At 46.5% G+C, this 21,256-nt stretch overlaps 2 protein-coding genes across 4 annotated transcripts in view; both read right to left on the reverse strand.

The window, feature by feature from the left end:
- Positions 1-3,807, reverse strand: part of C13H7orf50 (chromosome 13 C7orf50 homolog) — a 155,842-nt gene extending 152,035 nt beyond the window's left edge. The window contains exons 1-2 of the mRNA XM_033167204.1: positions 3,687-3,807; positions 310-469 (exon numbers count right to left, since the gene is read on the reverse strand). Of these exons, the coding sequence (XP_033023095.1) occupies positions 310-468 (159 nt within the window). The 5' untranslated portion in view covers position 469; positions 3,687-3,807. The remainder of the gene's footprint in view (positions 1-309; positions 470-3,686) is intronic.
- Positions 3,808-7,161: 3,354 nt separating this feature from the next.
- Positions 7,162-19,387, reverse strand: ZFAND2A (zinc finger AN1-type containing 2A). 3 transcript variants are annotated; one of them, XM_033167886.1, is made up of 7 exons: positions 19,288-19,387; positions 16,253-16,349; positions 14,858-14,952; positions 13,798-13,929; positions 10,656-10,807; positions 8,861-8,929; positions 7,162-7,317 (listed from the first exon to the last, which is right to left on the reverse strand). In XM_033167886.1, exons 2-7 carry the CDS (start codon positions 16,305-16,307, stop codon positions 7,299-7,301), a joined length of 522 nt encoding a protein of 173 aa, XP_033023777.1. In that variant the 5' UTR covers positions 16,308-16,349; positions 19,288-19,387; the 3' UTR covers positions 7,162-7,298. The 3 variants fall into 3 exon arrangements, with proteins under 3 accessions (XP_033023777.1, XP_033023778.1, XP_033023779.1); XM_033167887.1 differs by lacking the exons at positions 7,162-7,317; positions 8,861-8,929 and adding an exon at positions 8,936-9,055; XM_033167888.1 differs by lacking the exons at positions 7,162-7,317; positions 8,861-8,929 and having other exon boundaries at positions 10,652-10,807.
- Between the last annotated feature and the right edge of the window lie 1,869 nt (positions 19,388-21,256).

A 21,256-nucleotide genomic window follows, 5' to 3' on the forward strand; every position in this document is an offset into this window, starting at 1 on the left:
TCGGACACGACTGAACAACAACAACAAACTACAGAACTGTGTGCACACATTTTGTAGGCTCTTAGGTACATGCTTGGGGTCAAGATGTAAGATTTTTAAAGCTAGTTGGTCTTTCCTTGCCCACTTTTAGTCATTCAGTGCATCACAACAGAAAACAAGTATTTATTTCCAGAACTAATAACATGCTTAGCATCACATTTATCCCAATAAAGTTATCATTTAGCAAATATTTTCCAGTGTCAAGATGTGCATCTGCTCCTGCAAATACGAAAATATGCAAGTTCAACAAATCCATACTTGTTCACTCACCTCCAGATTCTGTTTTTTCAACTTAGGTTCATCGACCTGTTGCTCCTTTTCTGATACGAGATGCTTCATTTTTTTCTTTTTCTTTTCTGCCAAGTGATGCTTCATTTCTTCCTTTTTCTTTTCTGTCTTCATGTCTGCAGCTTTTCTTTTTTTTGCCATTCTAACATAAACAACTGAAATGTGCATTTTTTGTTAAAGAATCTATGTGTCATTTCATTGTACATAAGAACCATCAATGATTTATTTCTTGAAAATTTAGCAACACATATAAACATTTTCCAGAAAGCTCCTGTCCTGAAAGCCAGTAGTTTTAAAGTGTCCTGCGTTTAGGGGAACTCTTTCTCCATTGTCTCATCTGATGTGGGCTGCATCATGTGTGTTGAGCTGGGTTCTTCAAGGGCAGGCATAGGCAACCTTGGCCCACCAGATGTTTTGGGACTACAATTCCCATCATCGCTGACCACTAGTCCTGTTAGCTAGGGATCATGAGAGTTGTAGTCCCAAAACATCTGGCGGGTCGAGGTTGCCTATGCCTGTTCTAGGGCCTAGGCCAAATACTCAGCTCAGACTGGTCATGAGCATTACCCGAGCATCAAGCGAGTGTGAAAGAACACAACTAACACTCCTCTGCAACTTGGTAGTGGTGGGCAAGTCATCTTTTAGTATAGAAACTACTTTTAAGTAAATATATATACAACTTTTTGTTTTGACTTTTTATACATAATCTCAACTATTAATAAGTGCATTACATAGCTAAGTACATGGATTACTAAATTACAACCTGAACTGCATTCTTATAGCTGCATGAGCTAAATAAACTATCACGTTGTATGAATATTATATTTAACTCCAGAAAAAATATATACTGGTTCTCTCAGCCTGTATCACTCAATACATGGCCACGCTGCGTCCATAGTTGCAATGATCAACATACAAGTATGTTCACTTTTTCACGGTCCTACAGGTACCACAAGAAAAAAGGGAAGTTGGTTCCTAGCTAAAAATACAACAGGGTGCCAAACTCCATTTTCTAGGCTCTACCCATCTCCCCCCCTTAATGTAACTACGAAAGCCTAGTTCTGTAATTAATTTGGCAACTCTAATGGGGGTAGGATTGCATAAGAGAGCTATTAAAAATTCTCTTGGAAAGATTTGGTGGACAGACTTTACTTCCATACAATTGATTAATCGCTGCATTTGAAAACAGGAATTAATTGTCCTCCAGGCAAATTGAGTGAGTGAGCTGGGGATTAATTTCCCCTATAATGTGGTATACAGCGCAATTGCTAGGCATCTAGATTAGTTTGCTGTTCCTTTGCTCCACAAGAACAGATGGCAGAGAGCAGTACTCTGAAGACAGCATACTACGCTAGATAATGTGGACAAATATATAGCCATTTGGGTTTTAGACAAAATATCCTCTGCCTGAATTAATTTCAAGCCTCTTGCAAAAGTGTACTGTACATAAATCCTAGAAACCTATATGCAGCCTAGCAGTAACAAATGTTTTAAATCAAAAGGTATCCTACTTGATTCTAGAAACAACCTAGAACATTTGAAGGAAATGCCCTATCTGCTTTTGACTGAAACGGATACTGTGATCAGTCACTTTTGCAGACAATAGCCTCCAACCTTCATTGGAAATATAATCCACCTCATGAAAAGTCATATATCTTGTCAGGATACAGCATTACTTAAAAAGCAAATACCGGTACTTTCTGACACAGAGGCAGAATAGAACAATGCCACATCTGTAATCTTTGAGACACAAGGCTGCCGCATTGTTTTTGTTGTGGCCATTTTAACATAGCTGCTCCTCTTGAGGTGTTTCTATTTTCCCCTGTGAAATGTTGCATAGCACCACCTCCTTCTAAAGTAGGGATACACATACATTAGATCTTCCAGAAGATTAGCTTTCTCAATCTGCAACATTTGATGGACTCCAGTCTGTGAAAGCTTACAGCAGTCTTTCAAGGTGACATAAGACTCTTTTGTTTCTGATACAACAAGTTCAGGCTACATCTGGAAAACATTTTGGACACCTAAAACAGGTTCGGCCAACCTGATCTCTAAATATTCTGGACAACTCACATCATCCCTGACCACTGACTATGATGGCTGGGGCTGATGTGAGTTGCAGTTCACATCTGGAGGGTACCAGTGCCACAGAGACTACTCCACAAAGACTAACAGATTTCTTGTAACAGGTGGGTAGCCGTGTTGGTCTGCCATAGTCAAAACAAAATAAAAAATTCTTTCCAGTAGCACCTTAGAGACCAACTAAGTTTGTTCTTGGTATGAGCTTTCGTGTGCATGCACACTTCTTCAGATTTTTTGTAGTATAAGCTTTCATGGATTAATATCTATGTCACCAAATGCACCTATGGCTACCCTCAGTTGGCAGATGCTATGTGTACCTGATTAATGTATCAAACTAAGCAAACATGGGGTACTTCTTTTGTTTCTCACGTTCAGAAAGTATTTAAACAGGCACTTAAAAGTACTGGATTTTAAACACCAGCTTAAAACGCATTTGTTCTCCTAGGCTTTCACTGATGTGTGATCCAGTGAAGTTGATTACCGGTACATATTAATTTGATTATTGACTTATAAACTTTGCTCCTAGTGATGTGATTTAATTGATTATTTTGTTTCCCACCCTTATTCTTTTTTCTTTGGCCGTATAGAAATGCTTACAATTAAATAGGTCTTAACCTCTGCAAGGCCTCCGTACTCATCAGGTGGCCTGAGTTAACAACCTCAAGAGGAGCAACTACATTACTCTGTGGTAAGAAAAAGTGAGAGTTTACGGTAAATTTATTACAATATAAGTTTTCATGGGTGAAAAACACCTTTGTCAGAAGTTGGCAAGGGCAATACGTAAACGTAATTCACGCAAAACTGTACCGAGAACGTTTTTAATGCTTTTTCCTCAGCCTGGCCTACCTATGGCGCGTCTGTTGTGAGGGCTAAAATTGGAGCTGGGAGACCAGACACCCTTCCCCCCTTCAGCCTGGCCTACCTCACAAGTCTGTTGTGAGGCTAAACTTTTTTGGGGGGGGGGGTTGAGAGTCGGCGGCCTGCCACTTTCTTTTTCAGCCTGGCCTACCTCACAGGTCTGTTGTGAGTCCGGTTGGGGGAGGGAAATGAAGGTGCTCGTGAGAAAAGTGAGCAGGGCGGCGAGGGGGGGGGGAAGAGTGTTTCCCTCACACAGGCACGTGTGTTATGCGCAACCCCCTCGCCGGCGCCCTTCTGGTCGGGGTGGGGTAGGGACCTTCCTCTTCCCCACAGGAACAACAAGCGACACCCTAAACCACGACACCCACACCCGTTCCCGGTCCCCTCAGAGGCGGCCACCACCCTCTCACGCCACCCACCTCACTCTCAAGCCCGCCTCCTCAGCTGCGGCCGCTCACGCGCTTCCTCGCGCACGTTTCAACCCAGCGCCTCAGACCGCCCCGGCGCTCCCATTGGGTGCCCGGAGGCCACGCGCTCGCTTGCATTGGATCCCCCGCGTTTCAATCAAGCAGCGGAGCTAATAAAAACCTAGGCTATGGAACCCAGGCCCTCCCCGTCCTCTACTTCTCCGTCGCGCCCTGGGGGAAGGCGGGGCTTAGAGCAAGCACGTGAAGAGTGCGGGAGCCCTGGGATTCTTCTTCCTATTGGGCTCAAAGGACTTCGCTCTATTCCTCCCGCCCCACCCGCTACCCCGCCGCCTCGTCTAGTGCGCGTGACGTCTGCGTCCGCCGTCGCACTCACGCGGCTTCCTCTCTGGCTGGCTCAGCGCACTACCACGCCATAGGCAGATGCGCAAAACTGGGGCAGGCTCCAAGAGAGACCACACCCAGGGAGAAGTAGATTATGATTGTGATTGTTTATTCAGTTTAGTAGCTGCTTTTCAAAAAAACAAAAATAAAACTTAGCCCAGTAGATTTTGGGAGCCAGTGCAATTGTTTTCAGTGAAAGCATTAACTTTGTGGTATTCTGCCACAGTGGTCAGTCAAGCACATGGTTAAGCTATCAGTCCAGAATTGGTCATAGCTATGTGGGCACTCCTGGCAAGAGATCATCTGGCCATCTAGCAGCAAAGATGGATCCAGGAGCAGCCCCAGGCTTCCAAACCTCCTCCTTCCAAAGGGAGGGTTTAGGTATGCCTAGCACCCGACTTGCTGGCTAGACAGGTTGTGGTCTCCCTCAAGCAGAGAGAGACAAGCAAGCAGATATGATCAATATGCTGGCCAATATTGTCTGAACTTATATAAAGGTATACAGGTTGCAGGTTTCTAACATCTGCCTCTAAAAATATTCTTTTTATGACAGTTACTAACCAGAGCTATCAAGGTGGCTTGCAATAGATTAAAAAAATACACCAAAGCAATAGTGGGGAGTGAGGTGTCATCAGCCTGTTTTTAATACTAACTAGTATTATAGAGCAGAAGGGAGAATAAGCATTTTCTGCACTAAATGCGATTCTCCAGGTCAGGGACTAATGTGCTTTCCCTACTGCATTTGAGTGAACCCGTGATTCTTATTTATAAGGGGTGGGTAGTCCCTCTGGTACATTGTGCTCCTTCTGTGGTAGTTTGTCCACCTTTGGATCCTATCCTGCACTCGGCTCTCACCTGTGGCTCCCAGAAGCTGTGAGCATGCGACAGCTGCTGCATCCTAAGAACGGTTTCAGCTGGCCAGCTAAACCAGGTGAGGGTAGCGGATGGGTCTCAAACCCTCCGTGACTTCCCTTCATGCGAAGACAGGCTCCAATGATTGATCAGATGAGACCAATAATGAGTCCAATTATCACAACATCACTGTGAGGTAGGCTAGGCTGAGAATCAGTGACTGGCTTCCAAGGCCACCCAGTGATCTTCATGGCGCAGTCAGGATTTGAACCCTGGTCTCGCAAGTCCTAGTCCGACACTAACCACGACACTACACTGTCTCTCAATGACGAATAAATCATTGAGTTTTTATTAGTGGGACAAGAATATGGTGACCAATCAGCTGTCTGGTGGATCATTTCCACATTCTGCTCTCAAAAGAAATGCATCTGCTGGAATATTTACAAGACGCACAAAATTACATTCCTTCCTTTTAAAGGCGCGAATAAGACTTTAACGGCACGAATTAAGTACACAACAAACCTCTCTTAGCTGTGACACCCTGTGGCTGAATCTGATATTGCATCCAAGACTCCCACAGACACCAGGTTTCGCAGGGACACTGCCCAACTTTAAAACCAGGGCCGTCTTAAGGATATCCGGCGCCGTGGTGCAGAAGGGGTGGGGGGACGATGTTCTCAGCGCCCCTCCCCTGTGGTGCAGAAGGGGCAGGGGGCGACCTCATTGGCGCCCCTCCCCCCGCGCTGCGCAGCTCGAGGCTGGCTTGCACACGTGGGCTTCCTCAGCAGTCCGGCTAGTGCCACGGGGCGGGCAGGAGGGAGAAGGGCGCTGCATAGCTTTGTGTGCCGCCCCCGCTGCCTCCTGTCCCAGGCTGGAAGCAAGAGAGCGCTGCTGGCCGTAGGAAGAGCCACCGCTTCCGCTGCCCAGCATGCCCTCGAAGCTGTTCCCGGTCGGTCCTGGACTCCTGCTGCTGTGCGCCCCTGAGAGAGCCAGTGTGGTGTAGTGGTTAAGAGCGGTAGACTCGTAATCTGGTGAACCGGGTTAGTGTCTCCTCTCTTCCACAGCAGCTGCTGGGTGACCTTGGGCTAGTCACACTTCTCTGAAGTCTCTCAGCCCCACTCACCTCATAGAGTGTTTGTTGTGGGGGAGGAAGGGAAAGGAGAATGTTAGCCGCTTTGAGACTCCTTCGGGTAGTGATAAAGCGGGATATCAAATCCAAACTCTTCTTCTTCTAATGGGTAAGACGGCTCTGTTTAAAACCATAATCTCACATTTGAAAAATTTAGGCCCCCGTGTTCTTGATAACACTACGGAACTCAGGCAGCTGCCTTCACTGTACCCCATTTGGCACATGCTAAAAACATTACTGTTTAGACAAGCCAGAGCTGATGTTTAGAGAAAGCCAGTGCAAGTTTTGGTGTTTTTAGCCTACTGTTATTTTCACTTGCTCATTTATCTTTTTTGCAACTTGCTTTGAGGTTCATTTGTTCTTACAATCAAGCGGGGTATAAATTTTATGAAATAAATAAAAATTCCCTCTGTAGCAGAGAGGGGGGGAAATGAAGCATTTTATGGGTGGAATCATTTTAGTGTTTCATTTTTGGAAAGGTCTTCCAGTGTGGTGTAGTGGTTAAGAGCGGTAGACTCGTAATCTGGTGAACCGGGTTAGTGTCTCCTCTCTTCCACAGCAGCTGCTGGGTGACCTTGGGCTAGTCACACTTCTCTGAAGTCTCTCAGCCCCACTCACCCCACAGAGTGTTTGTTGTGGGGGAGGAAGGGAAAGGAGAATGTTAGCCGCTTTGAGACTCCTTCGGGTAGTGAAAAGCGGGATATCAAATCCAAACTCTTCTTCTTCTTCTTCTCTCCTCTCTTGTGTGGAGGGATTTGGGGTGGGGCATGGCAGGGGAGAAGAGAAAAGAAGGATGAACACAGGTCTTGGCTTCATTTATCAAAGCAGCTTTTGCCAAACTGGTACCTCTAGGTATTTTGGACTGCAACTTCCATCACCCGTAACTGTTGGCCGTGCTGCCTGGCGCTGATGGGAGCTAGAAGCCAAAACATATGAAGGCCACCAGATTGACAAAAGCTGGATGGCTCAAGGCATCGTATTTGCAAGCCGTTAAACTTGGGGGCAACGCAACGAATCTCCTCCTTGCTTCTTGGGAGGTTTATCCAACAAGGATAGGACTTGGTTTCAGGCTCCACAAGTGACTGAACTACCAGAGAAGCGCCACTATTTGTAAAGACATCGGTTTTTATTGAAGAAATAGACATATAAAAGTAATGTAGAAAATATGCAGAAGTTTTAAGAGCTAAATCTGTACAGCAGTCAACAGGACAAGGCAGTTTTGGACCCAGGCTGTGAAAACTTCAGCTTTTTGCTTTGCAGCTGAAAAAAACAACAACAAGCAATTAGTCAACCACAAGCTGCACCTAACGAAGAACCACCCATTTCTCAGAAGACATCATGTCTCTACTTTTGTAGTACGCCCACATCTTATGTACTTCTAACTTGCATATGGGCAAGGTTGGGATGCTCTCAAGATCTCGCAGGAAGTTGGATTGTCCCGCGAGAGCATCCTGAACACTCCCAAAGCCACTGCGCTGAGTGGGCCTTGCCAAGAACAAGGCTGAGTGCTTAAAAGCTCTTTTTTTTTTTTTTGCACAGGGTAGCCCCAAGCAGACCTGGCGAGAAAAGAGCTTTTAAGCTCTCGGCCTTGCTTCCCAGGCAAGATCCACTCAGCACGCCAGCTCTGGGACTAGTACGGATACGTTCCCCCACTAAGATACACACTTTCAGGTAGCCTCAGTCCAAGCCATACAGCTAATGTAAAGGGACCCCTGACCATTAGGTCCAGTCCAGTCGCAAACGACTCTGGCGTTGCGGTGCTCATCTCGCTTTACTGGCCAAAGGAGCCGGCGTACAGCTTCCGGGTCATGTGGTCAGCATGACTAAGCCGCTTCTGGCGAACCAGAGCAGCGCACGGAAATGCCGTTTACCTTCCTGCTGGAGCAGTACCTATTTATCTACTTGCACTTTGATGTGCTTTCGAACTGCTAGGTGAGCAGGAGCTGGGACCGAGCAACGGGAGCTCATCCCGTCGCGGGGATTCGAACCGCCGACCTTCTGATTGGCAAGCACTAGGCTCTGTGGTTTAACCCACAGCGCTACCCGCATCCCAATGCCATATAGCTAGTGGACCTCAAAAGTCCAAGTGCAAAATGAAGTGGATACTACAGGTCTGTGTCTGCCCACTTCTGTGGCACATGTCAGATGAGATTCTGCTCCAGTTATTAGGTTCAACAGACATGGGAGAAGCACACCAGCCCCATTTAATCCAGAATGTGGCTGCCCGACTGGTGAATGGGAGCGGCCACCGAGACCACATAACACTGGTCCTAAAAGATCTACATTGGCTCCCAGTACATTTCCAAGCACAATTCAAAGTGTTGGTGCTGACCTTTAAAGTCCTAAATGGCTTCGGGCCTGTATACCTGAAAAAGCATCTCCACACCCATCGTTCAGCCCAGACACTGAGATCCAGCTCCGAGAGTCTTCTGGCAGTTCCCTCCCTGCGAAAAGTGAGGTTACAGGGAACCAGGCGGAAGGCCTTCTCGGTAGTGGCGCCCGCCCTGTGGAATGCCCTCCCACCAGATCGAAACAAAATAGAAAATTCTTTCCAGTAGCACCTTAGAGACCAGCTGAGTTTGTTCTTGGTATGAGCTTTCGTGTGCATGCACACTTCTTCAGATACCATCCCACCAGATGTCAAGGAAATAAACAATATTTTAGAAGACATCTGAAGGTAGCCTGTTCAGGGAGGTTTCTAATGTTTGAGGTTTTCGTGTGTGTGTGTGTGTGTGTGTGTTTTTAAAATATTTTGATGGAAGCTGCCCAGAGCGGCTGTTGCTAATCTGCTGTTGTTATTTACCTGTTCCGCAGAACCTGGTGGTTGAGAGACATCTTGTTCGATTCCAGCGATCTCATCAGAGCAGCACATCTGCAAGGAAACAGCCACACTCAGCATTCTGCATGCACCAGCCAGCTGTGCCACTTCTGGGTTTGTGCAGGATTACCCCTTCCGTCATTCAGGAAGCCTCACTGCACAAGGCAAAGGGTTCTTTGCCTGGAGGGGGAGAGAACGTTTTGCCACAGGAGAAGGAGGGGGAAAAGCTGAAATTATTCAGAAAGACCAATACAGTGGACCTTTGGGTAATGTAACTTTCAGGTTGCAAACGCAGCAAACCCGGAAGTGTATTCTTCCGGGTTTCGCCACGCATGCGCAAAAGCGCTCCATTGCGCTGCGCATGTGCACAGAAGAAGAAGAAGAGTTTGGATTTGATATCCCGCTTTTCACTACCCGAAGGAGTCTCAAAGCGGCTAACATTCTCCTTTCCCTTCCTCCCCCACAACAAACACTCTGTGAGGTGAGTGGGGCTGAGAGACTTCAGAGAAGTGTGACTAGCCCAAGGTCACCCAGCAGCTGCATGTGGAGGAGTAGAGACGCGAACCCGGTTCCCCAGATAACGAGTCTACCGCTCTTAACCACTACACCACACTGGCTCTACTTGCAGATTAAGCGGCGCCTCTACTTGCAGATTTTTTCAGGGTACGTACTGACCCCTGGAACGAATTACATTCATGTCCAGAGGGTCCACCGTACAGGTTTTAAGATCTAAGTCCACACTGCTGTCTATTGATCGCATTTCACTTATGCCAGCCTTTGGCAAGGCAGCATGCAAATAAAATGATGGTTGGATGGATGGATGGATGCAGGGACGTTCTTAGCCCCTTGGCTGCCGGGGGCGGGAAGCCATGACGCACGCACGCACCGCGATGCCCCGCCCCCGGGGGTGCCGGGCGGTGGATTTGGGAGTCTTTGCAGCCTGCAAAGACTCCCGAAGAAGCCTCCGCCCGGCAACAACACCCCTTCTTGCTGCAGCTGCTTGTGCCTGCGTGAGCAGCCGCTGCAAGAAGGGGTGCTGGGCGGCGGATTCGGGAGTCTTTGCGGGTTGCAAAGACTCCCGATTCGGCGACGGAGCAAGCGGCGGTGCGTGGGGATGACATGCGGCGGCCCCTCCCACCACTCCCCACGCACCACCGGTCACCCGGGGAGGAGCAGCGCTGCACGGACGGGGTGCTCGCTCCATGCAGCGCTGCTGCTCCCGGGGTGACGGAGGGAGTGACGCCGCGTGGGAGTGGCGGGAGGGCCCGCCGCTTGTCACCCCCACCCGCTGCTGCTCACCCTGTCACTGGGGGCGTACCGCCCCTACCGCCCCTCCCCAGCGACGCCCCTGGATGGATGTGGCTGGCCAGCATAACAGAGAGGCCTCAGAAGTTCACAAGGCCACACTGGCTTTAAAACCCACAAGAGGATTTAAAACATTTAGTATTTTCTGAAGGCAGCTTCTTGAGCCAGCAGAGAAGTTCTAGCCAGCACCTGGGGCAGCACGCCCACAGGGGTGGGGTGAACCACCCATAGGGATGGCATGGGGTGCGCGGCACTCATAGGGACGGGGGGCGCCGCGGGGCCTCAGCGGACCTACAGCTGTGGGGAGGCAGTGGGTGGACAGCGCCTGTGGGCGACAGAGACACGTGTCTTGGGTACGCTGCAGGCCCCGTGGTGGGTGCCACCTGCTATTTGGCCACCCCCATCAATGTTACACCCAGGGTGGATCACACACACACACACACACCCCGCCCGACGCCCCTGGTTCTAGCCTTACCCAGCTTTGGAAATGGCCCGGGCTTGTCCTTTGCAGGCATGGTCCAGAGGATGTCTGTGTTTCAGACAGAAGTTCCCCTGGCACTGGTCGCAAACCAGCTTCATCATCTCCCTCTTTTTGCAACCTGGCTGGAAGCACTTGTTTGTGAAGATCTGGATTAAGAAGAAAGTCAAGTTACAACTGGACCAGGAAAGTTGACCGAATCGTAAGGATTCCACAACTGCTTGCCATTTCAACGGTTGCAATCCCTAGGCACGCTCACCAAGGAGCAAACTCCATTTAACTAAGAGGGACTTGGGTGAACTGGTCGAGGATTGTGCTGCTAAGACCAAATCCAGTAAGAGAATCTGGCTTCCCTATAGGTGCAATGGGGAAGGGACCTTTTTCGGCTTCAGGCCCACATTCCCTTGAGAGCAGGCTTCCAGGAGCCACACCCCCAGTGGTGGGCAGGTCAAGGGATGCAACTTTTACCTTTACGTAAGCTACCGTATTTTTCGCTCCATAAGACACACTTTTTCCTCCTAAAAAGTAAGAGGAAATGTCTGTGCGTCTTATGGAGCGAATGCATGGTCCCTGGAGCCGAATTGCCTAGGGGCCAAAAGCAGATCGTGCTCTTTTTTTTTTTTTACAAAGAGAGAAGGGGGTGTTCAAAGGAAGCCGCTGAACAGCTGTTCAGCAAGTGACAGGGAGAGAGATAAGGCAGCCCCGCCCCCTTGCCCAGGCCTCCATTGTTGAATGCAGAGGGAGGCTGTTTGTTTCCCAAGCGACATGTGACTGGCTGATTAGATTATCTGTCTGGAAACTGTAGAAACTGCTGTAGGACTAGAAGCTGCAGAACTGTGAGTTGAACCCCATAAAAATGAGGATTTTCCTCTTTGAAAAAGAAGCTGCACCACTTTCAGCTGATCCTCAAAAAAAGCAGGGCTTTTCCCTTTGCAAAAAAGCTGCACCACTTTCAGCTGATCCTCAAAAAAGCAGGGCTTTTCCCTTTGCAAAAAAAGCTGCACCACTTTCAGCTGATCCTCAAAAAAACAGGGCTTTTCCCTTTGCAAAAAAGCTGCACCACTTTCAGCTTATCCTCAAAAAAGCAGGGATTTTCCCTTTGCAAAAAAGCTGCACCACTTTCAGCTTATCCTCAAAAAAGCAGGGATTTTCCCTTTGCAAAAAAGCTGCACCACTTTCAGCTGATCCTCAAAAAAGCAGGGATTTTCCCTTTGCAAAAAAGCTGCACCACTTTCAGCTGATCCTCAAAAAAACAGGGCTTTCCCCCTTTCCTCCTCTAAAAACTAGGTGCGTCTTATGTTCAGGTGCGTCTTATGGGGCAAAAAATATGGTGCATTCCAGCCACACAAAACGGAGGTTTGCACACACACCAAAAGTCTCAGGGCCACAATACCTTAAGGACCGTCTCTCCTCATACAAATCACAGCTGATGTAGAATTTGGGGGTCAGGTTGCTCACCGGGACAAGACAGCTTGAGCATATTACACCGCTCCTGGCCTGACTGCCGATTAAGTTTCCAGACCAAATTCAAAGTGCTGGTTTTGACCTATAGGTATTTAAATGGTTCAGGACCACAATACCTCAAGGACCGATATGAACCTATCTGGTCCCAAAGATCATCCTCTGAGGCCCTTCTTTGTGTGCCTCCTCCATGAGAAGTCTGGAGGATGACAACACAAAAACGGGCCTTTTCTGCAGTGGTTCCCTATTTGTGGAATACTCAGGGAGGTTTTTTATTTTATTTTATTTTAAAATATAAATTTTATTTTGTAATATAATTTAATACAAACATGTTACAACTTATTTCCATACATTATATTACCTATCTCACAATCTCATCCCATTATCCCACCACCAATTCCTCTTTTAGTTATTTTTGACCCCAAGTACTTCCCTCCGCCTCCAGCTCGACTTCCTCCAAGCTCTATATTTCAATATCCATGCATTCCAAATTCCCCCTCCCATTTGGCTGTTCGTTCTCTATTTCTTACTGGCTCTCGTACTTCTATTTTATATTGTATACTTCATATTTTTAATCTAGGCATGACAGCATATCTGTTTTTGAGCAATGCTTTGCCAAATACTGCTTGTAACATTTCCATTCATTTTTTAATTTTTGGTTTGGGTGGTTTCTTATTGAAGCGGTTAGTTTTGCCAGGGAGGTTTGTGCGATGTCTTCATTATACAGTCAAACCTCGGCTCCATTTTGGAACATTCCGGCTCCCGAACGCTGAAAACCTGGAAGTAAATGCTCCGGTTTTCAAACGTTTTTCGGAAGTCGAACGTCCGAAGTGGCTTTCACTTGAATAATAATAATAATAATAATAATAATAATAATAATAATAATTTATTTATACCCCGCCCTCCCCAGCCAAGGCTGGGCTCAGGGCGGCTAACACCGAATATAAATACATTAAAACATTAAAAACAAAACAAAACAAAAAGTTGATTAAAATATAATTTAGAGTAAAGTGCAAGAAGCTCTTGCAACCAATCAGAAGCCATGCTTCGGTTGTCAAACATTTCAGAAGCCAAAAGGGCTTCCGGAACAGATTATGTTCGACAACCAAAGGTTTGACTGCACACCTTTAGGCGTCAGGCGTTTCCCTTCAATAAGGCCTTTGACTGATTAAATGACCTATGTCCTTTAAAATGTGTTTCTGGGAGAGGGGTTATTGGTTGTTGTTGCTGTTCCTATCATAGGTATTTTGTGTTTTTTTTATATTACAATTTTATGTATTGAACCACCCTGAGAACTACGGATGAAGGGCAGTAAACAAAATTAATGAACAATAATAATCAGTCAGGCAAGCAAGAAGTATCGCGGTCAAGAACACTTCCCAGTCAGCTGAAAGCACTCATGATCCAGTGAGGAGCTTACAGTATAAATTTTATGAAACAAATATAGCTGTTTTCTTCAAAATTCTTTGTTGTAGTTGTTTAGTCGTGTCCGACTCTTCAAGCCTGCAAAGAGGAACTTTGGAAATCTGTGTCCTCCCCAAAGTTGGGTTGCTAGCTAGGAAAGTATTCGAGCGTCTCCTGATTAAAGATAAACTGGATACAGAGGAAGGACCTCACAATAATGCTTAATCTTGAACTGCTGTGTACATCCGGTATAGCTCTGGGAAGAGGTCCTAACCTTTTGCTTCTGTTGAGCAGAATCACGCTTGCAGTCTCTGTCCATGTGGGCACAAACGACAGCATCCGGCAGCTCTCCCTTCTTTACTGGGATGGGAGTGTTACAGAGAGGACAGACTGGAACTTGCACATCCTGAAAAAGCAACTGGATATTAGCGAGGAAATATGGCTGCAGAACTCAGGTGTGTTAAGGCGCAAAGTCTGCATTCCATCATGCACAACCCCAAACCTGCTTTGGTCCTACTAACAGCACAAGTGCCGTTATTAATAATAATAATAATAATAATAATAAATTTTTATTTATACCCCGCCCTTCCCAGCCAAAAACCGGGCTCAGGGCGGCTAACACTAATTAAAATAAAATAGAAAATTCTTTCCAGTAGCACCTTAGAGACCAACTGAGTTTGTTCTTGGTATGAGCTTTCGTGTGCAGGTATCTGTGTGAAGGTATCTGAAGAAGCGTGCATGCACACGAAAGCTCATACCAAGAACAAACTCAGTTGGTCTCTAAGGTGCTACTGGAAAGAATTTTCTATTGTGTTTCAACTATGGCAGACCAACACGGCTACCCACCTGTAACTGGAACTAATTAAAATCACAGCAAAAACATAAAAACAATCAATTTAAAATACGGATTAAAATACAAATTTAAAAATTCAAAATTAAAACTGCAGTCTCATTTTCAAATAGCCCACCAATAAAAGAATGAAGCATAACTATCAAACCAACCCAAAGGCCAGGTGGAACAGCTCCGTCTTGCAGGCCCTGCAGAAAGATGCCAAATCCCGCAGGGCCCTGGTCTCTTTTGACAGACTGTTCCACCAAGTCGGGGCCAATACTGAGAAAGCCCTGGCCCTAGTTGAGGCCAACCTAGCATCTCTGTTGCTCAGGACCTGCAAAAGATTATTATTTGAGGACCTTAAGGTCCTACACGGGACATACCAGGAGAGGCGGTCCCTTAGCTACTTCTTTTTGAAAAATGCCAGCTATCCAGTTTTGCAGTGCTATTCTTTGTGTCACACACACTAGTCAAGTTTCACCCTTTCTGCAGTTTACATTACCTTCTTGTATGCAGAGGAACACCTGTGCCGGTTATACGCAAAGTGGTCTTTGCAGAAGACCTCACCACATGCATCACATTTCAGAGGCAGAAAGTCTACAAGGAAAAAAGAGAAAACACACGTACAGTAGTTCAAGGAAAATGTGGGATAAGCAGTCACATATAACCAACACGCTCAAGTCTAATTAATGCATGAAAGGGTTAAGAGCATAGAGTAAGCTGTTCTGCCAGGCTTAGCTAGGTCACTCCACCTCACCTTGGGAGGAAGGGTTATCAAGCCTTTGTTCTTCCCGTTCCACCATGTGAAGAGCTCTAAGCTGGATTCTCCAAGCCCTGAAGCCAGGGCCGTCTTAGGGAGATCGGCCGCCGTGGCGCGGCGATCCCTCCGGCGCCCCCCGGCGTGCCGCCTCTCCGCCACTTCCCTCCCGCGCTTGCCGCCACTCGGGAGGGAGGTGGGCGAGCGGGGGATGAGGGGCGTGGTGCTGGAGCGGCGTGGGGCTCTGCGCGCCTTTCCAGTGCTCCCGGGACAGGAGGCGAGGGCGGCCGGCACACAGCCAAAGCCCGGGACTGGCATGGGCGGCAGCGGCTGCGCCACCGGCTGACAGCCCGTCCATAGGGGCGGGGGTGGGTTGGGGAGGGGGGCGCCCGGTATGCCGGCGGGTTCGCGGGGGCGCCCCTGGCGCGGCGTGCCACTAGCCCGTATGGATGAGACGGCCCTGCCTGAAACACCTGTTGGTGGCCAGTTTTACTGTCCAGAGAGGCATTGGTTATTGGCAGTATAGAAATGCTGTAAGCAAGCAATATAGTTATACAGTGGTGCCCCGCTAGACGAAAATAATTCGTCCCGCGAAAATTTTCGTCTAGCGGGGTTTTCGTCTTGCGGAGCGGCAATGGGAGCCGCGCTCCGCAAAAAAAAAAAAAAAAGGACGAAATTTTTTCGTCTTGCGAGGCAGCCCCATAGACTTTTTCGTCTAGCGGGGCAGCCTCCCGCTAGACGAATGCTTTCGTCTAGCGAGTTTTTCGTCTAGCGAAGCATTCGTCTAGCGGGGTACCACTGTATTTGCTTTTTTTTTGCAATGCAAGCCACCTTGGCAAGTTGGAAAAGTGGGGGGGAAATAAGTCAAGGCTGGGGACTTTGCTGCCCTCCAAATGTTCTTGGGCTCCCACCTCCTCTCACCGTAGACAATGGGGAGCAACGATAGGACATAGGAGCTTTATTCCAGGAAGGCCACAGGTTCCCCATACAGACTCATTTATTACATGCTCTTTATATCTCTGTGGCTGCTCCTTCCTGCTCTGGTTGTCTGCCTGATGCCATGGCACTCTACCTTTAAGGAAAGGTCAGCACAATCCAAACACAGAATGAACACCCCCCCCCCCCTGAGCAGTTTCTCACCTAGCTGCTTGCAGGTCTTCTCAGAGCAGTGTTTCCCCAAATCTGGAAATTCCATTTCTAGGAAGCAGCCTGCTTTTCTTAAAGAGTTCCTTGTTACCTGTAAGAGGAGGTTCTACTGGTTTAAATGTTTCAGGTTTTCAAAGAGAAGTACATAAATGGCAAATATTCCCACCCCTGAACATAGGCAATACATAAGTCAGCTGTTTTTCCTTCCAAGCCACAAATGACCAGGGTCTTCTATTCAGACAAATCACCATGGACATGATTGCAAGGCTAAATGATATCCTAGTAAACAAGGTGCACAGTAGCATTGTTAGAAGTGCCTGTTAATTCCATAGGAATAAGGAGATAGTGGTGTGAGGAAGTGTCCAATCAGCCAATGCCTGGATGCATTTCAAGTAAGCTGAAAGTTTTACCCTTGAGAACTGCCTAATTGACATTTTGGGACACTTATCAGAGAAAACCAGTTCCTCACCCAGCTGAACAAAGACACCCATCTTTGAAGGGTTGAATTACAGGTGCTGAGGGAGGCACAAACACAGAAGAAAAAGCAGAATATGGACTACAAAAGAAACTGATTTAGGCTGTACAATTGAAGTACATTTGGTGGTCTTGCATGACAAAACTGTTTTTTTAAAATAAAGAAATTACCTTTTGCTGTAAGGGAAGTGACAGGAAAACGTATTTACAACTATGGAGTACTGATTGCTACATTATATAATATAGCCTTCCCACTAACAAATGATAATATATTTTGTGGCTTTATGTTTTGATTTTGTTCTGTGAACTGCCCCGAGATCTCTGGATACAGGGCAGTATATAAATTCAATAAATAGTAATAAAAATCAACAAATAGGTCATCTGGAAGCAAGTACAGGAACAACAGTAGGAAAGGGATGGAAACTAAGACAAAGAAAAAATATTACCGTAGCTATGGACTGATGCCAAGTATTTTATTTACACAGACATCAAGGTAAAAGGATTCTGGACAAAGTATTTTCTGAGCTCAAAGTGATAACTGAACAAACAAATCACCCATCCCCTTGTCGGACCGTTAGGTTTTATTTGTAAATGCAGATCAAGACCTGAATGACAACGAACTGGTTTCACATGTTTTGACAGTGGTCTGGGTCACAATTAAGACCCTTGTTCTCATTAATCTGGATTTAGTGGAATTCAAGGTTACTTCATATCTTTTTTTGAAATAAAAAAATCAATTGTTTTGATTTAGACCATGGAACCTTTTGTATTTACAGCACACACATATTTTCCCTCTTGATACTGTTGGACATCACCCCCGTCTTTGAGCGGTGCGAGATACCAGGGGATCCAGGCCCTTATGAATGAAATATACCATAGACTGTGGCGCCTTTATGATATGTGGTTTATTTACACACACACACACGAGTGCTGGATTTACGTATAAGCTAAACAAGCTAAAGCTTAGGGTGCCACTCTATTGGGCCCCCCAAAAAATTCACTATTAATATACTTCTTCTTAATTGTATTGTAGGTGAGCTCCCGTTGCTTGGTCCCTGCTCCTGCCAACCTAGCAGTTCGAAAGCACGTCAATGTGCAAGTAGATAAATAGGTACCGCTCCAGCAGGAAGGTAAACGGCGTTTCCGTGTGCTGCTCTGGTTCGCCAGAAGCAGCTTAGTCATGCTGGCCACATAAGCCAGAAGCTATGCACCGGTTCCCTCGGCCAATAAAGCTATTAGGTCCACAAATTACCATATAGCATATATTTGACACAAAAAACAGCGACAATTTGTTGTTGACAAAGGACAGCTGGACATACAAAGGGCCCCATTACATTCAGTAGCTTAGGACCTCATCAAACCTAAATCCAGCCCTGACACACACACACACACACAGCCTGAACCTATGATGGAGGGGTTCACAGTCACAGAATCAGAGTTGGAAGAGACCACAAGGGCCATCCAGTCCAACCCCCTGCCAAGCAGGAAACACCATCAAAGCATTCCTGACAGATGGCTGTCAAGCCTCTGCTTAAAGACCTCCAAAGAAGGAGACTCCACCACACTCCTTGGCAGCAAATTCCACTGCCGAACAGCTCTCACTGTCAGGAAGTTCTTCCTAATGTTTAGGTGGAATCTTCTTTCTTGTAGTTGAATCTTAACAACCCAAGAGGATTCCAGCAGAAATCAGGCGTGGCTCTGACTCTCTGCCTTCCGATCTTGCTATCTTGCTACCTTGCTTCCAGCTTCCAGCTTCCACCTCACCTAACTGAAGTCCGCCTGCCCACCCCCACCCTCACCCCGCCTTTGCTACCAGACAGCTAAGGGAGGGGGGGCCGGGCCCACCCAACTGCCCAGAGCCACTTCCTTTGTTATGACCCATATGTAGCTTGAATACCTTCTTAGATGTTAACACCTGCTGGGTCCAGGAATTAGAAGGGTCTCGGCATACAGCCTCCCCACCCCAAACCCTCATAACAATTTTAGTATTGCCTCAAATAGTCGTGTACAGCTGTATTATTAACATTTAATAAAATGTATTTGAAGAGGCAGGGTGGAGATCATTGCAAGCAAAGAGGGAGCAGTTCCTAAGCCTAAGGAGTTTCAGAGGAAATAAAAGAAAAAATTCTTTCCAGTAGCACCTTAGAGACCAACTAAGTTTGTTCTTGGTATGAGCTTTCGTGTCTACCCACCTGTAACTGGAGTTTCAGAGGGTTGGAGAAGGAAGTTAGTCAAACCAGTTCATAGCAAGACAGCATTAACAAGGATTTGTATATTTATATGTATATTTGTATATTTATATTTCTGAGCAGGAAAAGGGAATGGTACAATCCAAAGCAAAGCACCTTTTCACCCCAGCTGCTTTAAGATACTGCATGGAAATGGGAATATTTTTTCACCTACCGATAAAAAAAATCCCTCCTTCCCGCCTCGTATAGTTTAAGGCACAGAATGACAGCAATACAAAAGAATGAAGGAACGAGCAGATTCTTTAAAAACAAAGGAAGTGTTAAAGGGTAAATCAGCTGACAGACCAGCGGCAGCACTTTACTTACCGTTTCCCTGATTCCCCAAACTCTGTATTTCTCTGGTTTCTAGTGAAGTTCCAAAATAGCTTTTTAAGTTTCGACTTCTACAGTTAAACGCGCCGCGCTTCCCAAGACGGAGCTTTATGTAGCTGGATTCTATATGCTGAATCATGCTTCGCCTCTTCCGCTTCCCGGTTCCCCAATCCGAAGCAGCCGGCTTTGACGTCACTTTCCCTCCCGACCAATCGCGACGTCGTTCGTCCCGCCTGGTTCCTGCTGAATCACGGTAGGGTTGATTGTCCGCGGGCGGCGTGGCAGCGAGGGCGGAATTGCGCTGAGTCAGCGTGGCTTTCTCAAGCCCTCCACGCGGGTTAGGGAATCCGCGTGACGTGGTTGGGCATCCCACCCAGGGCCGGATTGATGAGGCCCTAAGCTACTGAAGGTAATAGGGCCCTCTATATGTCCAGCTGTCCTTTATCAACAACAAATTGTCACTTTTTGTGTGTGTGTTGAATAGATGCTATATGGTAATTTATGGACCTAACAGGTATCTAAGGCCATTTGCACATAACAAAATATGTATTTTATCTAAGTAATTGTTGAACTGAAATACAATTAAGAAGAAATATATTAATAGTGAAATAATTATTAAGCTGTAACTTAAAATGATTGGGGGCCCATTATCTACATCATAGGACTACACAACACAAAACACTGTTGTTGTATGTAGGTTTTATTTTATTTGTTTTTTATCTTATATTTTGGAAATGTACATCAAGGTTTTTTCCCTTTAATTTTTTGGGGGCCCCCGAAAAGAGTGGGGCCCTAAGCTTTAGCTTGTTTAGCTTATATAGGTAAATCCGGCACTGATCCCATCCCTGCCTTTTGCACGCACACACACGCACCTACTTGGAAGCAAATCCTATTGATATCAGGGTGCAGGGGTTTTTAAGCAGAGGTTAAAGATATGAAAAGCTCAAGAGAGCAGACTAGGCTGTCATTTTCTGGGCAGTTAGCAAGCTTTGCTTGAAAGCACGGTGTTCTATGAATATTTTGTTAAACTAGTTGGTGTCAGGAAGTCGCCATGACCAGGACAGGGTGTTCATTGACAGTGACTAAGCTGGATGCTGTGTAAAATCAGGGCATGGGGGTCATGTGACCTCCCTATGGCTTTACATCATGCTCACAGGACACTGACTCATCATGCCTCCACATTGAGCAAACAGATAACAGGCGTGAGCTTATTTTTTTAGTTCTTGCTTTCTAAACAGTGCTTTATAGATTGTGATTGTTTCACAGGTGATTTGTTAATTATTCTATATGATCTATGCTGTATTGGTGGTGTTCTATCATGTCGTTGTTTTTTTATTGTTTGTAAGACACTTTGAGATTCATTGGAATGAAAAGTGGAATGGAGATATAATAAACAACAACAACACAACAACAATAATTTATTTATACCAGGCATAGGCAAACTCGGACCTCCAGATGTTTTGAGACTACAATTCCCATCATCCCTGACCACTGGTCCTGTTAGCTAGGGATGATGGGAATTGTAGTCTCAAAACATCTGGAGGGCCGAGTTTGCCTATGCCTGATTTATACCCTGCCCATCTTGCTGGGTTTTCCCAGCCACTCTGGGCGGCTTCCAGAAAAATATTAAAATACAATAGTTCATCAAATATTAAAAGCTTCCCTAAACAGGGCTCCCTTCAGATGTCTTCTAAAAGTCAGATAGTTCTTTATCTCCTTGACATCTGATGGGAGGGCGTTCCACAGGGTGGGCGCCACCACTGAGAAGGCCCTCTGCCTGGTTCCCTGTAGCTTCACGGGAGGGAACCGCCAGAAGGCCCTCGGAGCTGGACCTCAGTATCCAGGCTGAACAATGGGGGTGGAGATGCTCCTTCATGTATCCTGGTCCGAGGCCGTTTAGGGTTTTAAAGGTCAGCACCAACACTTTGAATTGTGCTCGGAAACGTACTGGGAGCCAATGTAG

This window comes from Lacerta agilis, chromosome 13 (assembly GCF_009819535.1).
Source record: "Lacerta agilis isolate rLacAgi1 chromosome 13, rLacAgi1.pri, whole genome shotgun sequence".
Lineage (NCBI taxonomy): Eukaryota > Metazoa > Chordata > Lepidosauria > Squamata > Lacertidae > Lacerta > Lacerta agilis.

What these genes read in the sequence shown, in the direction of transcription:
- ZFAND2A (XM_033167886.1), bottom strand. Translation starts at nt 16,307, where the DNA reads ATGGAATTTCCAGATTTGGGGAAACACTGCTCTGAGAAGACCTGCAAG. An exon ending in GTTCCTCTGCATACAAGAAG is followed by an intron (nt 13,930 to 14,857) that starts GTAATGTAAACT and finishes TTGCTTTTTCAG; the next exon opens with GATGTGCAAGTTCCAGTCTG. An exon ending in CTGCTCAACAGAAGCAAAAG is followed by an intron (nt 10,808 to 13,797) that starts GTTAGGACCTCT and finishes TTCTTAATCCAG; the next exon opens with ATCTTCACAAACAAGTGCTT.